At 48.0% G+C, this 23,018-nt stretch overlaps 1 protein-coding gene across 5 annotated transcripts; it reads left to right on the top strand.

The window, feature by feature from the left end:
• The first annotated feature begins 2,555 nt into the window (after positions 1-2,555).
• Positions 2,556-17,605, top strand: Plekhb1 (pleckstrin homology domain containing B1). Of its 5 annotated transcripts, XM_063256513.1 has the most exons (9): positions 2,556-2,634; positions 2,792-2,848; positions 5,943-6,018; positions 7,338-7,490; positions 8,029-8,131; positions 9,163-9,202; positions 11,825-11,929; positions 15,719-15,818; positions 16,349-17,605. In XM_063256513.1, the coding sequence occupies exons 2-9, from the start codon at positions 2,831-2,833 to the stop codon at positions 16,483-16,485; spliced, it is 732 nt and encodes a 243-aa protein (XP_063112583.1). In that variant the 5' UTR covers positions 2,556-2,634; positions 2,792-2,830; the 3' UTR covers positions 16,486-17,605. The 5 variants fall into 5 exon arrangements, with proteins under 5 accessions (XP_063112583.1, XP_063112586.1, XP_063112584.1 ...); XM_063256514.1 differs by lacking the exons at positions 2,556-2,634; positions 2,792-2,848 and adding an exon at positions 4,526-4,691; XM_013145321.3 differs by lacking the exons at positions 2,556-2,634; positions 2,792-2,848 and adding an exon at positions 4,720-4,822.
• The last annotated feature ends 5,413 nt before the right edge of the window (positions 17,606-23,018 follow it).

Below are 23,018 nucleotides of genomic sequence, written 5' to 3'. Positions count from 1 at the left end.
GCACTATATCCCTGCCTCAATGGTAGAATTTTATTCATCAATAAAATGGAATGAAGTACTGGTACATATTACAACATTAAAAACCTAGAAAATCTTATGCTGAGTGAAAGAAGCCAGTCACAAAAGGTCACATATTGCATAACTATATTTATATGAAATGTCCAGAACAGGCAGATGCATAGACAGAGAAAGTAGGTTAGGAGGTAGCAAGCTGCAGTGGCACATGCCTATAGCCCTCCACTCAAGAAACTGAGGTGGGAGAGTCAATTGAGGCCTGGAGTTCAAGACCAGCCGGGAAAACACAGTGAGACCCTCATCTCAAAAATGAATGAAGCAAAGATTTGCTAGGTATGGTGGTGCATGCTTGTAATCCCAGCACTCGGGGGAGGCTGAGGCAGGAAGATCACTGTGAGTTTGAGACTTGCCTGGGCTACAAAGTAAGCTCAAGGCCAGCCTGAACTGCATAGGGAGCCCCTGTCTCAAAAAGACAAGAAAAAAAAAAAAAAGAATGAAAAAAAGGAGATTAGTAGGATTGTTAGGGCTGGGAGAATAGGAAAAATGGGAAAAATGAGAGTAAATGCAAAAAGGCATAAGGGTTTATTTTGTGATGATTAAAAGTGTTCGGAAGTTAGGTAATAGTGGTGATGGTTGCATGACTCTGTGAATGTACTGAAATAGTGAATTTTGCATTTCAAAAAGATTAGTTTTATGGAGTGTGAAGTATAACTCACTAAAATCATTAAACATACTTTCATGCTAGTGGTTTTACTTTTCTTCAAATGGATCTTTAGGAGTCTGATACTTTTTCCTGAAAAAAATTTTTGCATCTTGATATAGAAGAGCTAATAGAACTTATTCTCATATTATATGCTCTAGAAATGTTAATAAATTTGAATTTGACGGGCCTGTCCACTATTCCCTAAATTGTATGTGTCTTAATTTCTCTTCTCTTGTTACTGGGATAAAATATGTGACACTCCAAATGAAGGAAGGAAATGTTTATTTAGCTCACTGTTTGTGGAGGTTTCAGTCCATAGTCATCTGGCTTCAAGGCTGGGTGGCACGGCACTAGGGCAACATCTCAAGGAAGCAGTCAGAGCAAAAGTGGGTTTGGGGGTAGAAAGAGTTAGCACTCACACCACCTCTGTGCCCTCCTCAGGATGAAGATATTTATAAAGTTAGGATCCTGGCTTCCTGCTGAGTCTAAACTTCTCAAGTTGACACAATGTATCACTCATTATATTATGTTATCTATGAGTTGTTTACCAGAAACTTTTGAATAGATCTGTGCCAGTGGTTCTATGTACCACATTTAAAACAGAAACATGAAAGCTATTTACTGGATTTTTGGTCACAATAAACAAAAAGATGGCTGGAGCTGGGATTCAGGGTTGTTTGCTCACATCTCTCACTAACCAACCCACATTTTCTCTATTTTTTCGGCAATGAGAGTCAAAACAAACCAACAGCCAGGTGTGGTGGCATATGCCTGGTACTCCTAGCACTTGGTAGGCTGAGGCAGAAGGATCTGAATGAGTTGGTGGCTGGCCTAGGCTACATAGTGAGTTCAAGGCCAGCCTGAACTACACATCAAGACCTTATCTCAAGAAAGAAAGAAGGAAGGAAAGAAGGAAGGAAAAGAAAGAAAGAAATCAAAACAAGCCAACAGTGATCATCATGGCTTCAGAAACCTGTGACTTCTGGGAATCAGATGCAAAATGTTGTGACAAGGGTCACAACAGCTGCAAAGTTTTATAAGCGCCTCTAAGAGGGTCACTGGTCAACATTTGGGGGACACACGCCAAGTGTGGTATATTTAGATTCAGTATATGTGTCTGTGGTTTAGTTTGCTTAGTCTTTACCCCTTCTGTTTGTCCTAGGATCTTCTCTTCAGGAGTGCCGAGAGAGCCTTTTCCCTGAACTCTACAGGGCTGTTGGAGCATCTTTCCTTGTCATCTGGTTGCTGAATTAGGAGAATGAAATGTATGAGATGACTGTACCTCTCCTCACTCTGCTCCTTCTATGAAGAACTCCCGATTGTCCACTGGAGAGGGGAGCAGGGGCCCGCTGGAGTGGCCAGGAGACGGCGAGATCCAGGCCAGCGTTTCTCTCTCTTTCACCTTTCCTTCCCTTCCCACCTGCCTCCTCCCATCCTAGCAGAGGGAAAAGAAATTTTAGCCAGGCAAAGGTAGGGGTGGAAAGCGCCAGGGAACAGATAGTGCGTTAAAGGCACAGGGATGAAAAACAGCGCGGTTGGGGAGATCTGGTTCCCCGGGCGGCTAAGAGGGGGTGAGCTCAGCGCTAATAGGATCGGCCATGGCGAATCTCCCAGCAGGGCACGCACTGCACGGAGGGCTGAAGCACCGGGGTGGCTCGAGGTCAAGATTAGAGGCCCAGGAGTGAGAGAGGGGAGCTTAAGGAGCCAGGTTGTGCAGCCAGGCCCGGGGCATGAATGTGCTCTCTCCAGGCCAAGAATAAAGACTTAGCCCCGCCTTCGACTGAAGGCAGAGGACCCGTGCCTCCCCTCTGGGGCACCCACTCTCCCCCACCCTGAGCCCGCCTTTGGCCTGGGTACTCGGAGGTGCTGGGCCAAGACCACCTCGGGATCGCGGATGTCTTGACCTGGAGCTGAGGGTCAGAGCAGATCAGTCCGGGAGGCGGGGGCAGAGAAAGAGGATGACTTTCCCTAGGATCTGTGCGCCCCCTGTTTGCCTCCCCCTCGGGCCCCCACTGGGTAGCACCCTTCTGATCCCCTTATAGCTAAGTCGCTCAGGAAAATACCTTTCTGCAGGAGCCTTCTCGGAAGTGCTGCTCTGACGGCCCAGAAGCCATGAGCCCCGCAACCCCGGTAAGGAAGAGGTCCCGGGCCTGGGAGGGCCGCAGGGCGGGGGGCCCTGCTGAAACAGGGGTGGGACCAGTTTAGGCTCTGGCAGCTCCTGATCTTTGAATGATCTCCTGTGTCTGCTCCCATGTCTAAGTGGGGGTTTGGGATTCAGCTATTCAAAGAAATGACCCTGGAGGAGAGACTCAAGTGACAGATACAGAAACTTTCTTCCTTCCCCAGTTGAACTACCTCCAATGTTCCCCCTAGCCTGCGCTAGGCACTGAACCCAGGGCCTGCACACAGAGCTACATCCCCAGGCTCTTTTTAAAAAATGGCTTTGTGTTTTTGAGACAGAGTTTCACTAAGTAATTCAAGCTGGACTTGAACTCATTATGTAGCCCGGGCTGGTCTTGAACTCACGTCAATCCTCTTGCCTCTACTTCCCAAGTGCTGGGATTTTAATTTAAATTTTTTCTTTTTTAAACTCTAAGATAGTGTCTTAAGTTACTAAGTTGTCTAGGCTGGCCTGAACTTGCAGTCTTGTGGTTATATTCTTGAAAATGCTGTGGTTTTAGAACATGCCTGTCCTTATGTGCTTCCCAAGCCTGCATTCTATTTCTAAACACACCGGAGACCCATCAACTTTCTGAGCAGCGCTCATATGGAGCCCTTAGGTATCCTAGGAGGCTGTTACTCGTCCTGGGAGACCCCCCTCCTGTGTACCAGGAACTGTAGTAACTGCAGTGGCACCTTGCCCTGTGGACCCAGCCCCATTTTATTTTCCATTTTAAGACAGGGACTCATTAAGTCACTAAGTTCTGCCCAGATTGGGCTCAAACTTGAGATCCTCCTGCCTTAGCCCGCTAGAGTGCTGGATCACAGGTATGTACCACCGTACTCTTGTGAAACTGCTTCATGGCTTGTCCTTGGGAACAGTTTGGGTGCCCAGCTACCTCGCTTTTGGGCGCAACCATTGTTCATTGTTCCTCCTTTTCTTCTCCTTCTTCTTCTTCTTCTTCTTCCTCTTCTTCTTCTTCTTCTTCTTCTTCTTCTTCTTCTTCTTCTTCTTCTTCTTCTTCTTCTTTTTTGGTCTTTTTCTTTTTTATTGGTACCGGGGACTCAGGACTGCCTGCTTGCAAGGCAGGTGCTTATGCTGCTGAGCTAAATCCCCAGGTCCCCCACCCCCTTTTTTTTACTAGTTAGTTTCCTTGGCGGCTAGGATCTGAGCCGCATATTCCTAAGAAAAAGTATTTTTATTCTTTTTATTTTTCTTTATTTTTTAAAGAAAAAGTATTTTATGATAGAGCCTGGGAGTGTAGCACAGTGGTAGAATTCTTGCCTAGTATGTATGAGCCCCTGGGTTTGACCTCCAGCACTGCAACAAAAGTATTTCATCGTAGCAAACAAATGTCTTAATAGAAAAATAGTGTGGTCGCGCAAACCTGTACACTTAGCTACTCAGATGGAGGGCGCAGGAATATAGCTGGATGCTAACCTACGCAATATAATGAGACCACCGTCTGAAGGCGAGGATAGGGAGTATAAAGAGAAAAGAAGGAAAAAAATGGCAGGTGTAGCTCAGGGTCAGCACAAGACTGTCACCCCAGAGAGGGACTCTGGCCAACCTTAGGAAGCCGACTACAATTCCCATCATGCCTCACCCTCCGTAGCTCCTCCTCAAACCACGCCCCTCCTGGGGTGGGGCGGGAGGGTGGGGCCCTGGGGCAGTTAGGCCCAGGCAGTAGCCTGGGGAATGAAATGCCCCAGACGTACTGGGTGCAGAAAGCGCAGGCGCAGAGGGGTTAGGTGACAGCTGCATCGGGTATCAGGCAGTTTTGGCAGCACCAACCGCAACAGGTGTAGACAGGTGGGTGCATCACGGGGCGGGGTGGGGGTTGGAGAGGGAGTTTGGACCTGGCCCTCTTGTCTGATCTGTGCCAAAGTTTGAAGAGGAAAGGGGAGCGGCAGGAGAAACTGAGACAAGGCCAGGTCTTTCAGGTGTGTCAGCTCTGGTTACGCAGCAACGGGTGCGAGCAGGTGGGGGAGGGGAGGAGGCACTTGTTCAAAAATAAGTCGCCCACAGAAACAAAGGGGACTTGGATTCCAGTCCACGTTCCATCACATACGTAGGCGAGTCATCTGCTTTCTCTCAATGTGTCCAATTTGTGCATAGGTGCACAGATCCCCACTTAACGGGGTTACAGTGGGGACAAAGTGAGTTAGTAGTTTGTGCAGTGGCCCCCGCGCTTTACTGCACACCGCAATCATCGGGGGATCGTTAGGACCAGCAGGCCTTGCCTCCCAGTCACACATTACAGTTAGCACAAGTTTTCCTAGCACCTAGCACCTACAGTACAGTGGCGAGAAGCCAGGACTGCTGGGTGTGGGTCTTGGCTCCCGAGCTTACTGAGCAAGTGGGTGTGAGCAAGAGACCAGACCTCTCCAGGACCTAGTTTCCTTGTCTCTAAAACTGGACTAATAGCAAAGATTGTTAGGAGGCTTAAATAAGCCAATAAGTGAAAGCAGAACAGAGTACCCAACATGTAGTATTCAGTCATAATTGTTGCTAAATTATTACTTTATTCATTTTGTAAATGGCTCCCATGAGGTCCAAGTGTAAACGAGGCTTTTCTTAGACATGATGGTCCTTCATGCATTGTGATGGTTCTGATATTCTGTGCTGTCATTTCAAAATCCCATTTTCTAACACTGTGAGTTTTAAGAGTTGCTCAGGCCAGCCGCTGCCTGCTTTATAGACACCCTTCCACCTGCCCACCACACTTCCAGTTTCACAGCATCTGAGGCCAGGTGGGAGATGCAAGGAGAAGGGATTTGGCGCAGTTCTGGAGCTGACACTGGAATCCAGGGTTCTGATCCCAACCCCCACTGTATCCCAGAGGGCGGCTGCCCTGCTGACCCCACAGGACAGAGGACAGAGCTCCCATTCTCTGTCTGGAGCTGAGGACAGGGAGGAGATGGAGGCTGCCTGGCCTTGTTGTTTACTAACACTGCCTTAAGCTTTCCTGGTGCCTCCCCAGGGAGGATGGGCTGGGGGCTTCTCTCTGGGGAGTTGCTCTGGAGCTGCCAATGAGACCTGTGTGTCCTGGCTCCTCTGCAGGTCCCATCTGATTCCACCCTGGAAAGTCCTTTTGAAGAAATGGCCCTAGTGAGGGGCGGCTGGCTGTGGAGACAGAGTGAGTGACCCTGAATTATGCCTTTGTCTGTCCTGTACCTTATTCTGGGGCAGGGGTGTGGGGAAGTGGTGTGTTAGCCCAGTAACAGTGTCCTCAAGAAATCAGAACCTCCCCAAGAAATCAGAACCCTCTAGCTTCTCCTTTGTCTCTGCTTTTCCCTCTGCCCAATGTCCTTTCTCCTTCCCAAGTGCTTGGCAAGCCTCTGCTTACCTCTTCAAGACCAAGTGCAAGATCCCTTCTTGGATGAGTCTTTTCCAGCCTTTCCTGTAACCCCAATCCTACCCCTGTAGCACCAAGCTGGGTCAGAGGGTCCCTTTTAACTCTTAAGTTCCCACAATGACCTGTAATACAACCATCATTACCTGTGGGTCTCCTCACTCCTGTGCTCTATACTGGCCCTCTGCATAGGCTAGACACAGAAAAAGGTCCCAGAACAAAATAAAAAATCCTAGGGGCTGGGGATTCAGCTCAGCAGCATAAGCGCCTGCCTTGCAAGCAGGCAGTCATGAGTTTGATCCCCGATACTGATAAAAAGGAAAAAGACAAAAAAAAAAAAAAAAAAAAAACCTTCTGCTTGGGAATCTGTAAAGCCCTCTTATTCCTTTCTCTTTTCCTGTTAGGATTCTAGTTGCAAAATGTCTGAAGCTAGCCGGCGGTAGTGGCACAGGCCTGTAATCCCAGCATTTGGGAGGCTGAGGCAGGAGGATCGGTTGTGAGTCCAAAACCAACGTGGGCTACAGAGTAAGCTCAAGGCCAGCCTAAGCTACATAGCTAGACTCTATCTCAAAAAGACCAAAATAAATAAAAAGCCTGAAACTATAATGGTCTGAGGTTTCCAGAGTCATAATCTGAACAATAGCTCTCCTGGGATCTCTGGATCCCAGAGCTCCCATGCCCCATGTCCATTAAGTTCAGCAAACACTGAACAAGGGTCCTACTAGGTTTCCGGATCTATGTGGGGAGTTAAGACCCTAACCTAGTGGAGATGGCAAAATAACAGAAATGACTGTCACACGAGCCAGAGATATGAGATGAGATGGAAGCTCAGAGATGGAGAGAAGTCTTTTCCCTTGAAGAGATTTTGGGCTGGGCCTTAGGAACTACCAAGCAATATTTGATCATTCACTCACTATTTAACACATTTATTGAGCTTCTATACATATCAGGGTAGTGGGAAGAAGGGAGAAAGACAGAAGTCCTGCCCTCAGTTCAGGAAGTACATAGACAAGGAAGAAGTTAAACACTGGGCGCCAGGGCTGAGGACTCTGGGAGCCCAGGTTCTGGGATCAGCCCGCCTTATGGTCTGGACTTTCCTGCAGGCTCCATCCTTCGCCGCTGGAAGCGGAACTGGTTTGCCCTGTGGCTGGATGGAACTCTGGGCTACTACCATGACGAGACAGCACAGGACGAGGAAGACCGTGTGCTCATCCACTTCAATGTCCGTGACATAAAGGTTGGCCAAGAGTGTCACGGTGAGCAGAAGCCCTTCTGTGGCACAGGGATGACAGGCAGGACTCTCCCACCGTGTCTGAAAATAGCAGCAAATGGAAAGCTCTTGAAGCTTTCTAGAAGATTCACAGACACTGTTCCCAGGTCTTTGTGAACTCTTTAGTTAGATCTGAATTAAGAAACCTGTCCTTTATTGAGTTTCTCCCCTTTATTGTTGCAGAGGTTTAAGTCAGATGAACTGGCATTAGGAATTGGATGAACATGAAATAGAGTCGAAAAGAAGTGACTGTCCCAGAGTCACACAGCACATGTCCAGATTCTTCAAGCAAGGCTCAGCCACAGTTATACCAGGATAACTGAGAGATAGGTGTGCCTCAGAAGCCAGTAATGTAAACAAGTTAAGAGGGAAGAGTAGAGCAGAACCCAAGAAGGTGTGTGGAATCAGAAAAAGTTAGCAACAACCAGGAAATAGGATCCAGAAAAGTCAGTTCCTGCTTGAGTTCCTGATGACTAGCAGGACCTGCGGCCCTTGGAAACCTCCATATGTGTGTCTGCTTCCAGACGTGCAGCCCCCAGAGGGCCGGAGCCGTGATGGGCTGCTGACCGTGAACCTGAGGGAAGGCGCCAAACTGCACCTGTGCGCGGAGACCCGGGATGATGCCATGTGAGTGGCTCCAGGGAAAGGATGGAGAGGCTCTCGGGGAGCACAACCAGATGCCCCCTCCTCACTGGGCCTTCCAGAACCCTGGTGGTAGGAACAGGGAGAAAGACCAGTCAGCAAGGTTGTGTCCTGGAGGCTGGTTGGGGCAGACTTGAATGGCTCCTAGTGATTGGTGTGGTGCACAGGGAGCTCAATGGGAAGGCAGAATGCACAGGCCTGCAAGTGTGTGGTGTCAAAAGAGGTTAGTGGTGATCAGGGAACAGGACTGGTCAGATTGAGGTATGTGGCAGCCTCACTGGGTGCTATGGAGGTGCAGCCAATTGTGTCCTCAAAGGGCCCTCCCTCCCCTCCCTCTAAGCAAATGCCCTGGTAGCAGGACTTGGATCTGAGAGGCAGACCCAAACCTGCATACAGAGGCAGCTGCCTGTGCCCCATATCAGGATAAATCCAAACTTGGAGTCTGGGGCAGGTACCATCTCCCCCCGCCCCCCATTCCTTCTCTTCCTACTCTCTGACTGAGGTCTTTGGCCTCTGTGCTAGAGGACAGTGAAAGAGATGGGTGTGTGGGAACAGAGGAAGCTGAGCTCTAGAGAAACAACACAGAGCCGCCTTGTCTGCCCCAGCCAGCTGCCATGGCAACCAACAAAGGCCCAACTGTCTGTTGTCCACTGGGCATTTCTGGGGCTCTAGGGTCGGAGTTTTGGGGCACTGTGCTTGTGGGTTTTGGATGGGGAGGTGGGCTGCTGCTAGAGAACCTGCCCAGGCATGTTACAGTGGGAAGCCCCTCAGAGACCCCTAAGTCCAACTGTGCACCGTGTAGATGGGGAAACTGAAGTGTATAAAGGGGAGAAGAAAAGACAATTGAGTGAATTAGCCTAACACGGGGTGCATCCGTGGGACAGGGGCAGGGAGGGCTTGCTTATTTACCTGAGTCAGTCAGGAGGATCTTCCCCTTCCAGAGAGACTGGGACTAAAGCCTGGCTTGGGGAGGAAAACCTAGAATGTAAGAGCCACTTTCCCTTCTTGTTTTGCAGAGCATGGAAGACGGCGTTGCTGGAGGCAAATGCCACCCCGGTGAGCCCCATTCTTCCCCTCCTCCCAGCTCCATGTGCCATGGAATCATGGATGACTCAGACTCTGTCTCTACCTTCCAGGAGCTCTTAAGCTAGTAGGCAGAGGCTTGTACAAACTCAGACACCCAAGTCCCGTGTCTATAAAGGGGAGAGGATAGCCAGCTGGCACTCCAGGGAGGAGTGCAGAGAAGCTTCCCCGGAAGACTTGAAAGGGGTGATGTGGGAGCTAGGGAGAAGGAACTTTTATCGAGTAACTATTATGTGCTAGACATGGCAAAGATATAATTCTAGAACCATCCTGGGAGATTGTTCTCTCTCTGAAGATAATTAGGCTGAGATTCATTCACACACACAACCCATATTTGCTAAGTTCCTATGTGCCAGGCTCTGTACCAAGGTCCAGGGATCACAAGTAAACCAAAGGGATATGGGCCCTTGCCCAACCCCCTGGACTCAGTGAGGAGCTAGATATGAAACAACTAATTAGTAGGGGCTGGGGATTTAGCTCAGCGGCATAAGCACCTGCCTTGCAAGCAGGTGGTCGTGAGTTCAATCCCTGGTACCAATAAAAATGAAAAAGACAAAAAAAAAAAAAACTAATTAGTGATTCCATCTCCGCTGTGCTAACAGCTCTAATGGATACATGCAGTGGGTGACCCCCTGGGTGTCCTGATCCATGTGGAAGTTCAGATGAGGCTTAAGCTGAGACTTGAAGCACAAACAGACTTTGGGTAAAAGGTGTTGGGATGTGGAGAAGGAAACAGCTTTGCAGGCAAAGTGAGCAGCATGTGTAAAGGCCCTGAGAGGGGTTAAGGTGTTGGCAGGTTGAGGAGCATAAAGAATATGGGGTGGCTGGAGCTCAGGGAGTGAAGGTCAATGTTGCCTGAGTTAGACCTTGGGGAGCTTGTGTTAAAGATGTTGGTTTCTTCTGACAGCACCAAGAAGGCCTTGAAAGTTTAAGCAAAGATATGTTGTGGTCAGATTAGAGAAGGTTTGTATTGTAAAAAGACAGGCCAGTAGGTAGGAAATGGATTGTAAAGGAAAGGTGGAAATCCTGGGAGCATTTCGGAGGCTGGGACAGTGTCTCTGGCACAGGCCAGAGGCCCGGGATAAGGCCTTGCTGGTAGAAAAGGCTGAGGACTGCTGGAGCTGTGGGTTCGAAATGCTGCCAAGGAGGCCTAGCATGGCTTCAGCCTCAACCTGCCAGATTCTAGAACCTGTGCCTTCTCCTTTTGTTTGTGGCACAGTGGCGCCTCCTCTCATCTAGAGAGACAGTCTCCTGGGAAGTGGCAGAGGAGACTGGGACATACTTAGAAACCCCCTTGGGCATCCACCTACTGAGGGCCAGGCGTTGACTGTGCCAAGCACCTGGTTACATCATTTCATCCTCTGGCAACCCGAGAGTGGTGGTATCACCAGGCCTCTTTTACAGCTAAGAAGCTGAGGCTCTGAGAAGGGACTTGTCCAAAGTCTAAGAGTGCTAAGCCAGAGGAAAAGCCTGAAATTGAGGCTCGGCCAGTGAGGTTTGCAAGGAGATCATCATCTGCAAAAGGAGCTGTGTGAGCAGAGGCAGAGAAGTGATGTGTGCGTGTGTGGTCACAGGATGTGTCTGAGACCCCGCATCTGGCCCAGCTGGAAGGGTTAGCATGGAGGGAATAACACTGGAGGAATGACCTCTCAGGTCATTGGACCCAGGGTCTCAGAACCCAGCTGGAAGAACTAGGCTTTTCCTAAAGCTTGTGAGAGCCAGTAGGAGGGCTGCTCTGGGCTTCTGGGTGGAGAGTGGGTTGGAGGAATCTGGCGGTGAGGAGGTGGACCAGTGGTCATCAGGGGGAAGATACCCAAGTTGGGCTAATGGAGCATTAAACTCCTGACCATCCTTGAGTAGGGCTGATGGGTTCCCTGAAGAAAGGTGGAAGGAAGGAGGTGAGAGCTGACGTTCTGTATCTGTGACTCTATGCAGCTGTCTTGTCCCTTTTCTGCTTGTCCACCCTCCTGCTGCTCTGTGGACCGCTACTTTCCCCCCTGCCTTCCTGTGTCCCACACACCTGCGCATTCCTTGGGACGCCCAGGGCTTATCAGAGCAGGCATGCTTGTGCCTGTGTGTCTTTCTGTGTCTCTGTGTTCACATCTGTCCCTGTGTCTATGTAGGACTGAACTGTGCTTTGTCCCCCTTGGAGCTATAGCTTTATGCTCCATTCTGGGTAGAAGCCTCGGAAGTCGTCCCTGACCCTGGCTGCACCAAGGAACATGGAACCTGGGGACACAGTCAGGGGCAAGCTGGGGTGTTAGTGATGGAAGGGGCCAGGAAGATGGGAGGGCAGATCAAGCCTACCTGTTCTTCCTGCAGACTGGGAAACCAGCTGCATGAAACAGGCCAGAGTGGGTTGGAAACAGGCTGCTGGCAGACTCCACTGAGTAGCCTGGCAGTCACCACCCCTCCCTGAGCCTCCCCACCTTGCCATGCACTGAAGAAGATGCCCACCCCCAACCCCAGCCCCTGCCCAGGAGCCGAGATGCACTGGTAGGGCCTGGAAAGAGCTCGGAGTCCCTCTGGGTGTAAAGGGCCTCTGACACCGCCCTCCCTACCCCCCCTCCCCCTTGGGTTTCTGCGGTTGAGCAGGCCCCAGCTGGAGCCACCGTCCCACCCAGGAGCCGCCGGTATTGCCCCAAGGTCAGGTGTGTGACCCACTCGTGGAGCCCCTGTAAAGTTGAGAGGCGGATCTGGGTAAGTGCTGGCTCATCCCTCCCTGCCTCCATTCTGGCCACCAGGATGAGCATCCAGAACATCCCAGCCACATCCTTTCTCTGCTCACAAATATCCCATGGCTCTCTGTCACTCACGGGACACCAAGCACAGTGTGGCTTTCGAGGCCTGTGGAATCTGGCTAATCTCACCTGCCGCATCCCCTCCTGCATGTGCCGAAGCCACTCTGCTGTCCCCTCTGCCTGGCCACTCCCCTCCCCTCTTCCAGGCACTGCACACGCTGTTCTCTGCTGCCTCCCCCACCTGACGGACTGATGCTCCTCCTTGAAGGCCATCTCAGAGGCTCCCGCCTCCAGAGTGAGGACTTCCCAGACCTGCAGGCACTGTGCTCCGTCCCACAGCAGATGTCACTATTGCTCAGTGCTGGCTTTATTTGACCTGGTTTATTCCTATCTGTCTGGCTTCCCCTGAGACCTGGAACTTCCTCCAAAGCAAAGACCAGGTCTTAATTAGCTCCGCCACTGTGGAGCCCGGCATGGGGTGGATACACAGTAGGAGTAAAGTCATTGCTCAGTGACAGGGACAGTCCATTCTGTCCTCCTCCCCCTAGCACACTGGAATGTGGTACAAATAAGTCTCGGACAATTTTCACTGAAGGAGGAAGGGAAAGATAGGAGGAAGGGAGGAAGAACCTCTGTGTAGCATCACTATCACTAATTGTAATTTAGTCTAGTTCTTTTTCTCTCTAACCTGAATTTTTCTCATTTAAACAGGACTTGGGCCTGAATCCTTTCTCTGTCCCCAGTGCTGAGCATAATGCCTGGCATGGGGACTCAATAGGATACTTGTGGTCTTAGAGTCACCTGTGAACTCTGTCTTGCTCAGTGGTGCTGTTAGAACTACTTAGGGACTTCCTACTTCTTGACCCGCAAATTTCATAGAACCAGGGTAGGGCCTGGGATATCTGTGCTGAGTCTAACATGGAACCACTTGGCCACCTAGTTAGAGAGAGATGGTTTGGTTAGAGTCTCACATTATCTTGGGAGAGAGTAGTGTGGGAAAAACAACTTTGCAAGGGAGGAAGCTATCAGTTCACCAGAGACAGGCCTAGGAGTTGGTCTTCATTCTGAGGTTTCCCCATGCCTTGACCTAGAATATAAGTTCATTTAAAGTGCTGATGTCAAAATGCAAGGCTTAAGAAACTGTAAACCTAATACACAGTAGTTTGTTTAAAGTAAGTTATTTCCTTATGACCTCCTGATTGACCAACACTGGCCCAACAACAAAAGAGGCAAAGAATTGAAGAGAGAGAGAGAATCAGAGATCGAATCCACAGGTTCTGTCTCTGAGGTCTCTGGGGTGACCCTGCTAGTTGCCAGGTGATCTGCCCGAGTTTACTTCTGGGCCTCCCAGACTTGGAAGGTAGAAACAAGTGTCTCAGGGGAAATGAGGTGGTATTTTCCACCCTTTCCAGGGGCCTCATCAGACCGCTGGCTCCCTGCAGCTACTGGGCAGGTAGAGCTTTGGACTTAAATTCCAAAGCATCACTGGATCACAGTGCTTCAGTTTCCAGCTCCTTCTGTGTTTAGAGCCCAGACTTTAACCACACTGACCAGCCTCACTGTATCACCATTGGGAGGCAGCAGTAGAGTTACTTGAGACCAAGGACCAATGCCATTACTTGTCTCGGTTTCCTGCATTGCCTGGAGACTGTTGTTCTCTCTAATTTGAATCTTATTTAATTCAAAGTTGGGCAACTTTGGTTCCAGTTTAGCCCTGTGGTTGAGTCTCTGTCGCCAAATTCAATAAATGTTTATTAGGCCCCTGGCATATTCCAGTTGGTTCTGATTGGACTTAGGGGTCTCTGAGCATGCTGGGAGAAACATTCATAGGGAAACGAAAACACATCATTGATCAGTGTTGTGAGTGGGGATGGTCCAAGGACTGTGAGTGTCCAGATAGGTGACCATAGAGCCTGAGGCTTAATGAGAGCAATACCCGAGTTGATTCTGAAAGACCAATTAGATAATTAATAAGGAAAGGTAAGAAGGAGTCTCTATCAGAGGAAAATGGCTTGGAGATGATCATGCTGTGGGCTTGGAGAACTTCCCCTTTATAGCCAGATTACTCAAGAGAAATGCCATGGCACACTGATGTCCTTTACCTCAGCCATTCTTCAGCCTTTTATGGTCTGGCTTTTTCCCTCCCATACATTCCTTGGAAGAGTGATATATATATATATATATCGCCAGCCTAATTTCTTGGTTTGAATGCATAGTGGTAGCATTTAGAGAAAAGCATTTACAGAAAGAGGACCAGCTGGGGAGATCGAGAGATGTAATCCCTTTGAGTTAGTGGCATTTGGGACAGCCTAGACTTTTAAAGGGAGTTGAACCACTCAGGTAGAAAGCCCAGTGAGAGACAGATATAGGATGAAAGGAGGTTAAGAATAAAGATCCAGGGCCAAGGGTTTAGTTTAGGGGTGTAAGCGCCTGCCCTGGCAAACACGAGGTCATGAGTTCTATCCCTGCTACCCCCCAAAAAAGTAAAGGTCCAGAAAAGAAGGGGAGCTTGCCACTTCTGTAGATCTGCTGCCCCATGAATAAAATGAAGGATTTAACATGAGTGTTTCAGGGCTGGAGGTTTAGCTCAGCGGCATAAGCGCCTGCCTTGCAAGCAGGCAGTCGTGAGTTCGATCTCCGGTACCGATAAAAAGGAAAAAGACAAAAAAATAAAAAAGAAAAGAAAATGAGTGTTTCAACCAGGTGTGGTGGTGCATCCCTGTAATCCCAGCACTTGGGAAGTTCGTTGCAGAGTTTGAGACCAGTTTGGGCTACAGAGTGAGCTCAGGCCAGCCTGAACAGCATAGCAAGACCCTGTCTCAAAAAGACAAAAGACAAGCAAAATGAGGGTTTCTGTTTAAAATAGAATATATTTTTTGGTTTCTGCTGTGCACTAGCTCTGCTGATGACACAAATTAATGAGTTATTGCCCAGAGGTAGTTTACATTAGGGTACAGGTAGGAAGGGACATAAGACAAGAAATAAGGCACAAACATAGTCCATTAAGAATTCAGGAAGTCCAGGTATGGTGCTTTATGCCTGTAATCCTAGCACTTGGGAGGCTGAGGCAGGAGGATCACTGCAAGTTTAAGGCCAGCCTGAACTACATAGGGAGACTGTCTAAATAAATAAATAAATACATTCAGAAAGGAAGAATTCTTTCTGAGACCAGATGAGTTGGGGAGCAAAGCAAGCAAGGAGTAAATTCCAGAGAAAGCACTGAATATTTTCTGAGCCTGAGTCCCAGCTCTGGTACTGCAGAGAGAATAATGCCTGGCGGTAACATGGATGGATACCTCCCTGCAGACCTGGTACACAGTAGATGCTCGATAATAGTTACTGGAGTTACTTTCCATTCCCCATCCTTTTTTCCTTTCTGTCCTCCTAAACCCCTTATTTCCTTACTGGGGCTTGGCCATATTCCCCTCCCTTCATCTAGGAGAATAAGCAATTGGCTTTCTCCAAGTCAGATCATTGTATAGTTGCTGGCAAAAACTTGACTACCCATGAAGGGAAATTGGGAGCCATGGAGAAATTTTTGAGGTAGATCAGGGCAGCAGAAAGGGCATGACTTGGGAACTGGATGAAAAAGCAGAAATTTTAGAAAGCAAGGACCTTGGATCTCATGAGAGGAAGGTCCTTTCTCTGAGAGGAGGCTCTCTGGGGTTGAGGCGGGTAGGAGGGGATTGGGGGAGGCCAAACCCAGGCCAGGGAGTTTCTGGGCAGCTGATCTGGTTGGATTCTCCAGGTGCGTGTCTACAGCCCATACCAGGACTATTACGAGGTGGTGCCCCCCAATGCACACGAAGCCACATACGTCCGCAGCTACTACGGGCCACCCTATGCAGGTAAGCCCCAGTGTAGCCAGTCTGAGGCCTCCCTAGATCCAGCACCAGGCCCTGCCCAAGGCCCATCACTCGAGACAAGGCCTAACCCTGTGGCTGATCTAGGATTTCCCAGAGCAGGGACTTCTGCAAACCTCTCCCAATCCGGTGATTGCTAATCCGCCTCTATACTCCAGATCTGAGATGCCTCTCCAGGCCAGCCCCCACTCGGCCCGCAGCCTCTCCACAGTTCCTGAGCCGATAGTGACCCCTCGTGGTTAATGCAGGGATGGCCACTCCCCGCGCCAAGGTCTGAGCTGTGAAAGCGCATCCGCCGTGCTCAGAGATCCTGGAGTTGCCCTGCTACTCTGCCCTAGCCCCACTGGCAAGTTTGTGCCAGACACCAGACCTGGAAGCCGTGGGAGTGGAGCCCTTACCACGTCAAGGGCTGTTTTCCCCACTTGGAAGCAGGAGGTTGGGCTGGAGTCATGCTAAGGAAAGAAAGATGAGGCAGTTCCCTCCTCTGAAGTCTGGGGCTCTCTGGCTCTCCGCAGGTCCCGGCGTGACGCACGTGATAGTGCGGGAGGACCCCTGCTACAGCTCGGGCGCCCCGCTGGCCATGGGCATGCTGGCTGGGGCCGCCACAGGCGCCGCGCTGGGCTCGCTCATGTGGTCGCCCTGCTGGTTCTGACCCCTGGGACCTGGACCCTGCTCTTAGCTCTGTGGGCCCTGCTCTTAGCACTAGCCCCCTTTACCCCTTGGATCCCACCATCCACACCACTCCTATTTGACCCTCTCCTCTCCATTACCCACTTCCGGGCTTGAACTTTCTTTCCTACTCCCTTCTCCCAATTCACAAAGAAGCTGTCATCTCAGGCAGGAACATGGCTAGAAATCCCCACATCCGGACCTCCCAGAAATCTCTTACAGACACATATGCATATATTTCTTACAAACACACCAGGAAGTTGCAAACAACTGCATGTGGCTTCAGATTCCCCAGGCGCTGGGGTGACAACGTGAACAGGGCTCCCTGCGCTTTCCTGGTGGAGCGCCAGGCCTGGCGAGGGAAACAGGAGCAAACACACACTTGACTAAGCTGCAGTTATCTATGCTTTGACTAGGCTGTGGAGGGGAAGGGAGCAAGGCAGGTAGGCTGGGAGGGCCGCTGCTATAGTCCGAAGAGTTAAAGGAGAGGTCATTTGGGCTGGGCTGGGCTGGGCTGGGGGCAAATCCTGGTGAACTGCAGGCTGAGGAGCTTGCCGTTAAAGGGGAGGTGTGAGCTTTTCACAGAAGTTTCATGACTGTACCCATAAATGAGTATTTTAGTACTGACGGTACCCTTACCCAACACTCCGAGGTTAGTTCTGTCCTTTCTACTAGCAGTTTCCTAGGCCCCTCCCCACTATGCAACAACTGAATTTAACCACGGGACTTGGGGGGGGGGGCAGGTGGGCTCCAGCCTTAGGAAGTTGCCTCCATCAGGAAATGCCTTTCTATCCCTGGAGCTGTTCACTGCTGTCTTTCACTTCAGCTTTGTCACTTCCTTAATTCTGGGGGAGATGGCAGTGTTTTCCTCTGGGACTTGACCCAACTTTGTACCAGCCTGGGAAGCACTCCCCTGCCTTGTGCCTGCCTGCAGGCTCTTCATTTGGTCTCCTTCCAGGCTCTTCCCCAGTCCTGTCCCAGTCACCAGTAGAAGTGCTAACATAGTTGCCCAGGACTTGGTGTAGTCCGTTAAAATTCCCCAGCTGACAGTGGTTCTATTGGCTGAGCTGCAGAGATTAATAAAGACGTGGTTGGCTCTAGAACTGGCTCTGGCTTGCTTTGTTCCCCAGGACACCCAGCTTTCCTGAGACTGTTCTGTGACCCAGCATCCACTAGAGCCTTCTCTGATATGAGATGCATTCTGAGGTCAGGCTGGACTGTGACAGAACGTTGTCTGAGCACTTTGGCGCAAGTCACTTAACTTTTCTGGACTTTGCTTTCCTTGCTTATTAGGTGGCAGATTGAAGCCAGGCATCCTGAGGGTCAAGAGGAGAGACTGTCAGGGTCTCTGTTGTCTAAGCTGATAGATGATACAAGGCAGATCTGCCTGCTTTCTGAGAGGCCTGTGGCACTGGAACCTTTCTCAGTGAGTTTTTATCCTAGAGTTGAATCAGTGTGCTCTTATAGAGAGAGCAGGGAAAAGAAATAGCCTGTCTAAGGCCTTCTGATTCTTCAGTGAGAGAAATTTAAGTCAAAGAAGAGAAAATGCTGTGATGCACAACTGCATCCAACTGAATTGGGAAAGCTTTAGGGTCAGGAAGTAGAAATTCAGTTTAAGCCTTGAAGGATTACTAGGGCTTTGGCCATCTGAGAACAGAAGGGCTTTGTACGTAGAAAGAGCTGATGGAAGAATCAGCATGAGCAAAGGCCTTTATACACTGCGTGTGCCCTGTAGTTCCAGAATCAGTCTGTCATGGCAGGGTGCATGGTGAGGAGGTGTGGTAGGGGGTGGAGTGTAGGAGGGACCGGGTTACAGAGAATCCCTCAGGCCAGGCTTGTGAGCATATGGCAGCCTGGGAAGCAGCGATGACATAGGCAAAAGCAAGGTGTAAGAGCCCCTTGAGAAGCCAGTCTGCAGGCATCTGCTGTCAAAGGTCACACACTGTGTGCTCAGAGGACCCAGCAGTAGATCAGACACAGTCCATGCTTTGCAACCTCAGCATGCTACTGAGGGACATCTCTGAGCCTGGCTCTGGTATTGGGCCTACTCTGAGGCCACTGTCCAGGGCACAGTCTTAGGGCTTTTTCAATGTTTATTTAATATGTAGGATATCCCAGGCCATCCAGATTCTTTCCCATGAATGTGGACCAAACATGTGCAAGTTTTGAGTTTGCTGGGCAGAGCCAGCAGCATTTCCGTGCACTACTCAGAGCCTGCCCTGTTTTATTTGTCTCCTAAGTTTCCACAATGCCCGCAGAGCTAAGCATCGCTACTCTTATCTTACCTACACAGATTTACAAAGTAAATTGTCCAAAGGCATGCATTTAGAAACAGGAAACTGGGGCTGGGGATAAGCACCTGCCTTGCAAGCAGGCGGTCGTGAGTTCGATACCTGGTACCGATAAAAATGAAAAAGACAAAAAAAAAAAAAAACCACAACAGAGGAAACAAAAACCGAACACTAAAATGTCATGCTTAAATCCAGACATTAATAATTGTTTATAGAATGAAAGCACAGATTAAGACCAACTATCAGAATGAATAAACAAGCAAGCCCCAAGACATACTGTACTTTCAAATGCAAAGACAATCATAAGTTGAAAGTAGAAGGTCGGGTGATGTGTGTCTCTGTTCTTGACTAGTTGGGAGTCAGAGGCAGGAAGGCTGCTTGAATTTGCAGCCTGCATAGACAATAGAGGGAGACCCATCTCTTAAAAATTAAAAAAAAAAAAAAAAGAAGAAGAAGAAGAAAAAGAAGAAAGTAGAATGATGGAAAAAGATATACCCTGTCAACAGTAAGTATAAGAAAGCAAGAGTAGGCCCAATACCAGGCCCAAGTGTGGTAGTGTGTGCTTGTGATTCCAGCACTCAGGAGACTAAGGTAGTAGGATTACTGCGAGTTTGAGGCCAACCTAGGCTACATAGTGAGTTCACATTTAGTCTGAATTGCAAAGCAAAATCCTTTCTTTAAAAAAATGTGATGCCCGTGTGCGCACTTAGGTCCTTGTGCTTCTTGATTGGTTCGAGTTTGCAATTACTTTGTTTTGCTTTGGTACAGGGACCTTGCACATGCCAGGCACGCACTGTGCCACTGAGCCATATCCTCAGCCCTGCAGTTACAGTCTGTGGGACTACTGCTGGCCTATTGATGTTGGCAGCCCAGAGCAAGTAGTAGACCTTAAATAAATGCATGATGAATGAACTAAAGAAAAAAAACTAAAGTAGCTATTTTAGTATTAAACAATATAGACCTCAAGCCCAAACTTAAAGTACCTGCCTTGCAAGCAGGCGGTCGTGAGTTCAATCCCTGGTACCGATAAAAAGTTAAAAAAGTTTTTAAAAAGCCCAAACTTACTACTAGAAATAAACAGGGTCATTTAAAAAAAGAAGTGGTCAGCCAGACATGGTGATGCATGCCTGTAATCCCAGCACTCAGGAGGATGAGGCTGAAGGATTGCCTTGAGTTCGAGGCCAGCCTCGACTATTTGGTGACATCTTGTCTTTAAAAAAAAAAAAAGATGAATGGTCAACACATCAAGAAGACTAAAGCAGCATTAAGAGAGAAGGATTGTTTGTTTGTTTGCAGTACTGAGAGTGGAACTCACAGTTGTTTTACCACGGAACTACATCTTCAGCCCAAAGTGCCACTAAGTGTTATGACTGATACAATATGTCAACTTGAGAAACTCAGAAGTTTAACTGAGAGACTCAGCAGGGGGCCAGGATCCTTACTTTGTAAATACCATCCTGTGCAAGAGGAGGGCCTAAAGGCTTTGTGAGTGCTATCTGCGCTCTGGGTCAGGGGTGGCCAGCGTACAAATAAGGGAGGAGAAGAGGCATGTTCCCTGCTTTTCCTCTGGCAGCTGTCTTGCAGTGTTGCCCCAGTGCCAGGCCACCCTGCCATACAGCCAGCTGATTATGGACTGAAACCTCCAAAACCTGGAAGCTAAATAAATCTTTCCCTCCTTAATGTTGAGTGTTGGGTATTTTGTCCCAGCAATGAGAGAAAAGTAACCAGGACACTAAGTTTGCCCAGGTATTGTCTTGAATTTCAAATTTTCCTGCCTCAGCCTCCTGAGTACTTCTAGTACTGAGTACTAGAATAGGCCAGCAGTAGTCACACAATCCCAGCACTCCAGAGGCTGAGGCAGGAGGATTCCTGTGAGTTCAAGGCCAGCCTGAACTGCATAGCAAAACCCTGCCAAAAAAAAAAAAAAAAGTCTTAACTTTACAACATAAGGAATTAGAAAAATAGCCAATCCAGTGCTCATAGAAGGAAGGAAATAATAAAGATTACAGAAGGGAAAAATTTAGTGAAACCAGATGTTGGTTCTTTGGAAAGATCAACAAAAATTGATAAATCTTGTCTAAAGAAGAAACAAAGACCAAGAAGAAAAAAAAAAAGAAGACTCAAATTACTAAAATCAGAAAGTGGAAACACTATTATCAGTTGTACATAGATTAAGAAATATTGCCTCTAGGTTTTTAGAACAGTTTGTAAGAAATAAATGAGATTGTAAGAGAATACAACTGTACACTAATAAATAAGATAACCAACAACAACAGACAAATTCCTATGATTATACAAGCTACAAAAACTGACCTATAAAATAATAGAAAATCTGGGCTAGGGCGGTAGCTCAGTGGCACAGCTGTTGCTTGGCGTAGAGGAATGTGCTATTAGGAAGAAGGGCCTGGGTGGAGGAACAGAGTCACGCAGGGCATGACCTGGAATGGCGTCCGTTCGTTTGGTTTTTGTTCTGTTTTTTTTTTTTTTTAATCTGTACCAGGGATTGAACTCATGACCGCCTGCTCGCAAGGCAGGTGTTTTGTTCTGTTTTTGTCCCAGGCTCTCTCAGTTCTCTCTCTGGCTCTCCTCTCTCTCTCTGCTTCCTGGCTGCCATGGGTTGAGCAGCTTTCCTCTGCCAGGCCCTTCCACCATGCTATGTCTGCTTTAGAGACAGCCAATGACGAGTGGAACTCCCTGAAACCATGTACCAAAATAAACCTTTTTCATCTAACCTGTGTGTGTGTGGTACCTTGTCCTTCCAGTGACAGAATGACTAGTACTTATTATCTATACATTGACAATAAAAAATCTGAAAAGGAAATTACAAAAAGTTCTATTTACAATACCATCAAAAAGTTCTGAACTGTAACTATAAAACTGTTAGAACAAAACACATGAGAAAATTTCCATAATGATGAATTTGGCAATGGTTTCTTGGTTATGATATCAAGAACTCAGGCAACAATGACAACTATTGAAAAAATAATTTTGGCCAGGCATGGTGATGCACACCTGTAATTCTAGCACTTGAGAGGCTGAGGCAGGAGGATCACCATGAGTGTGAGGCCAGCCTGGGCTACATAGTGAGTTCAAGGCCAACCTGAATTACATAGTGAGACTGTCTCAAAAACAAAAACAAGAGCCAGGGATTTAGCTCAGTGACCTAAGTGCCTGCCTGGCAAGCTCATGGTCACGAGTTCGATCCCTGTGCCAAAAAAAGTAAAGCAATATGTAAAGCTGCAGAAAATGTTTTAAAAATCCATTTGATAAAGGATTGATATCTATACTACCTAAAGAAATCTAAAAACTCAAAAGTAAAAATAAAATCAAAACCAAATAACCTAATTTATAATTTCATGAAGGACTTGAATAGACATTTCACCTAAGAATATATACAAACAGCCAATATGCACATGGAGATGTTCAACATCTCTTATTCATTAAGGGGGTGCAAACTCAATGAGATACCAATTCACACCTATTAGGATGGCTACTTTAAACAACGTGGGGGGCTAGGGATGTGGCTTATTGGTAATGTGCTTGACTAGCTACCTAGCAAGCCAACAAGTAAGTAAATAAAGTTGATGTAAATAAATTGGAATATTCGTACACTGCTAGTGGGAATGTAAAATGATGCAGCTACTATGCAAAAGGTTTCCAAAAGCTAAACACAGAATTATATGACATAGTAATTCTATTCTAAGGTAGAAAAATTCAGGTGTCCATCAATAGATGAGTGGATAAATCAAATACTTTAAACACCTCAGTTCAAAAATGCTTCTGTTCCAGGACTATTAGGTTCACAAAAAGAAGCATTCAGCAAAAATTTTGTTTCTGTTCACGAACTCCTCATCAGGTGACTGCTGCAACAGTGGCCATCTTTCCTGCATGAACACAGATGCAGCCATTTTCCCCAGAATTGTGGACCAAATTAAGTTCATGAGCCAAGGCAACATTGTTTAGTATGTACATTTTTTTTTTTTTTTTGGGTGTTGGGGATTGAACTCACAACATCACACTTGCCAGGCAGGAACTTATGCCACTGAGCTAAATCCTTGGCCCCGTAGTACATACATATAACGGGAAACTTAGCTATAAGAAGGAATAAAATTCTGATACATGCTACCACATGGATGACCACTAAAAATATACTGAGTTAAATAAGCTGGACACAAAAGAACAATGATTCTACTTATAGGCAAAATCAAGGCGAAAGAAAGTATAT

The sequence above is a fragment of the Cavia porcellus genome, unplaced genomic scaffold (genome assembly GCF_034190915.1).
Source record: "Cavia porcellus strain 051 isolate PalLab524CR breed Dunkin Hartley unplaced genomic scaffold, mCavPor4.1 scaffold_9, whole genome shotgun sequence".
NCBI lineage: Eukaryota > Metazoa > Chordata > Mammalia > Rodentia > Caviidae > Cavia > Cavia porcellus.
The sequence above is the reverse complement of the archived record's forward strand: the minus strand, read 5'-3'. Positions and strand labels throughout refer to the sequence as shown.

Coding starts and splice junctions, on each gene's coding strand:
- Plekhb1 (XM_063256513.1), top strand. Junction 11,930..15,718: donor AAGTTGAGAGGCGGATCTGG/GTAAGTGCTGGC, acceptor TGGATTCTCCAG/GTGCGTGTCTACAGCCCATA. Junction 15,819..16,348: donor CTACGGGCCACCCTATGCAG/GTAAGCCCCAGT, acceptor GGCTCTCCGCAG/GTCCCGGCGTGACGCACGTG.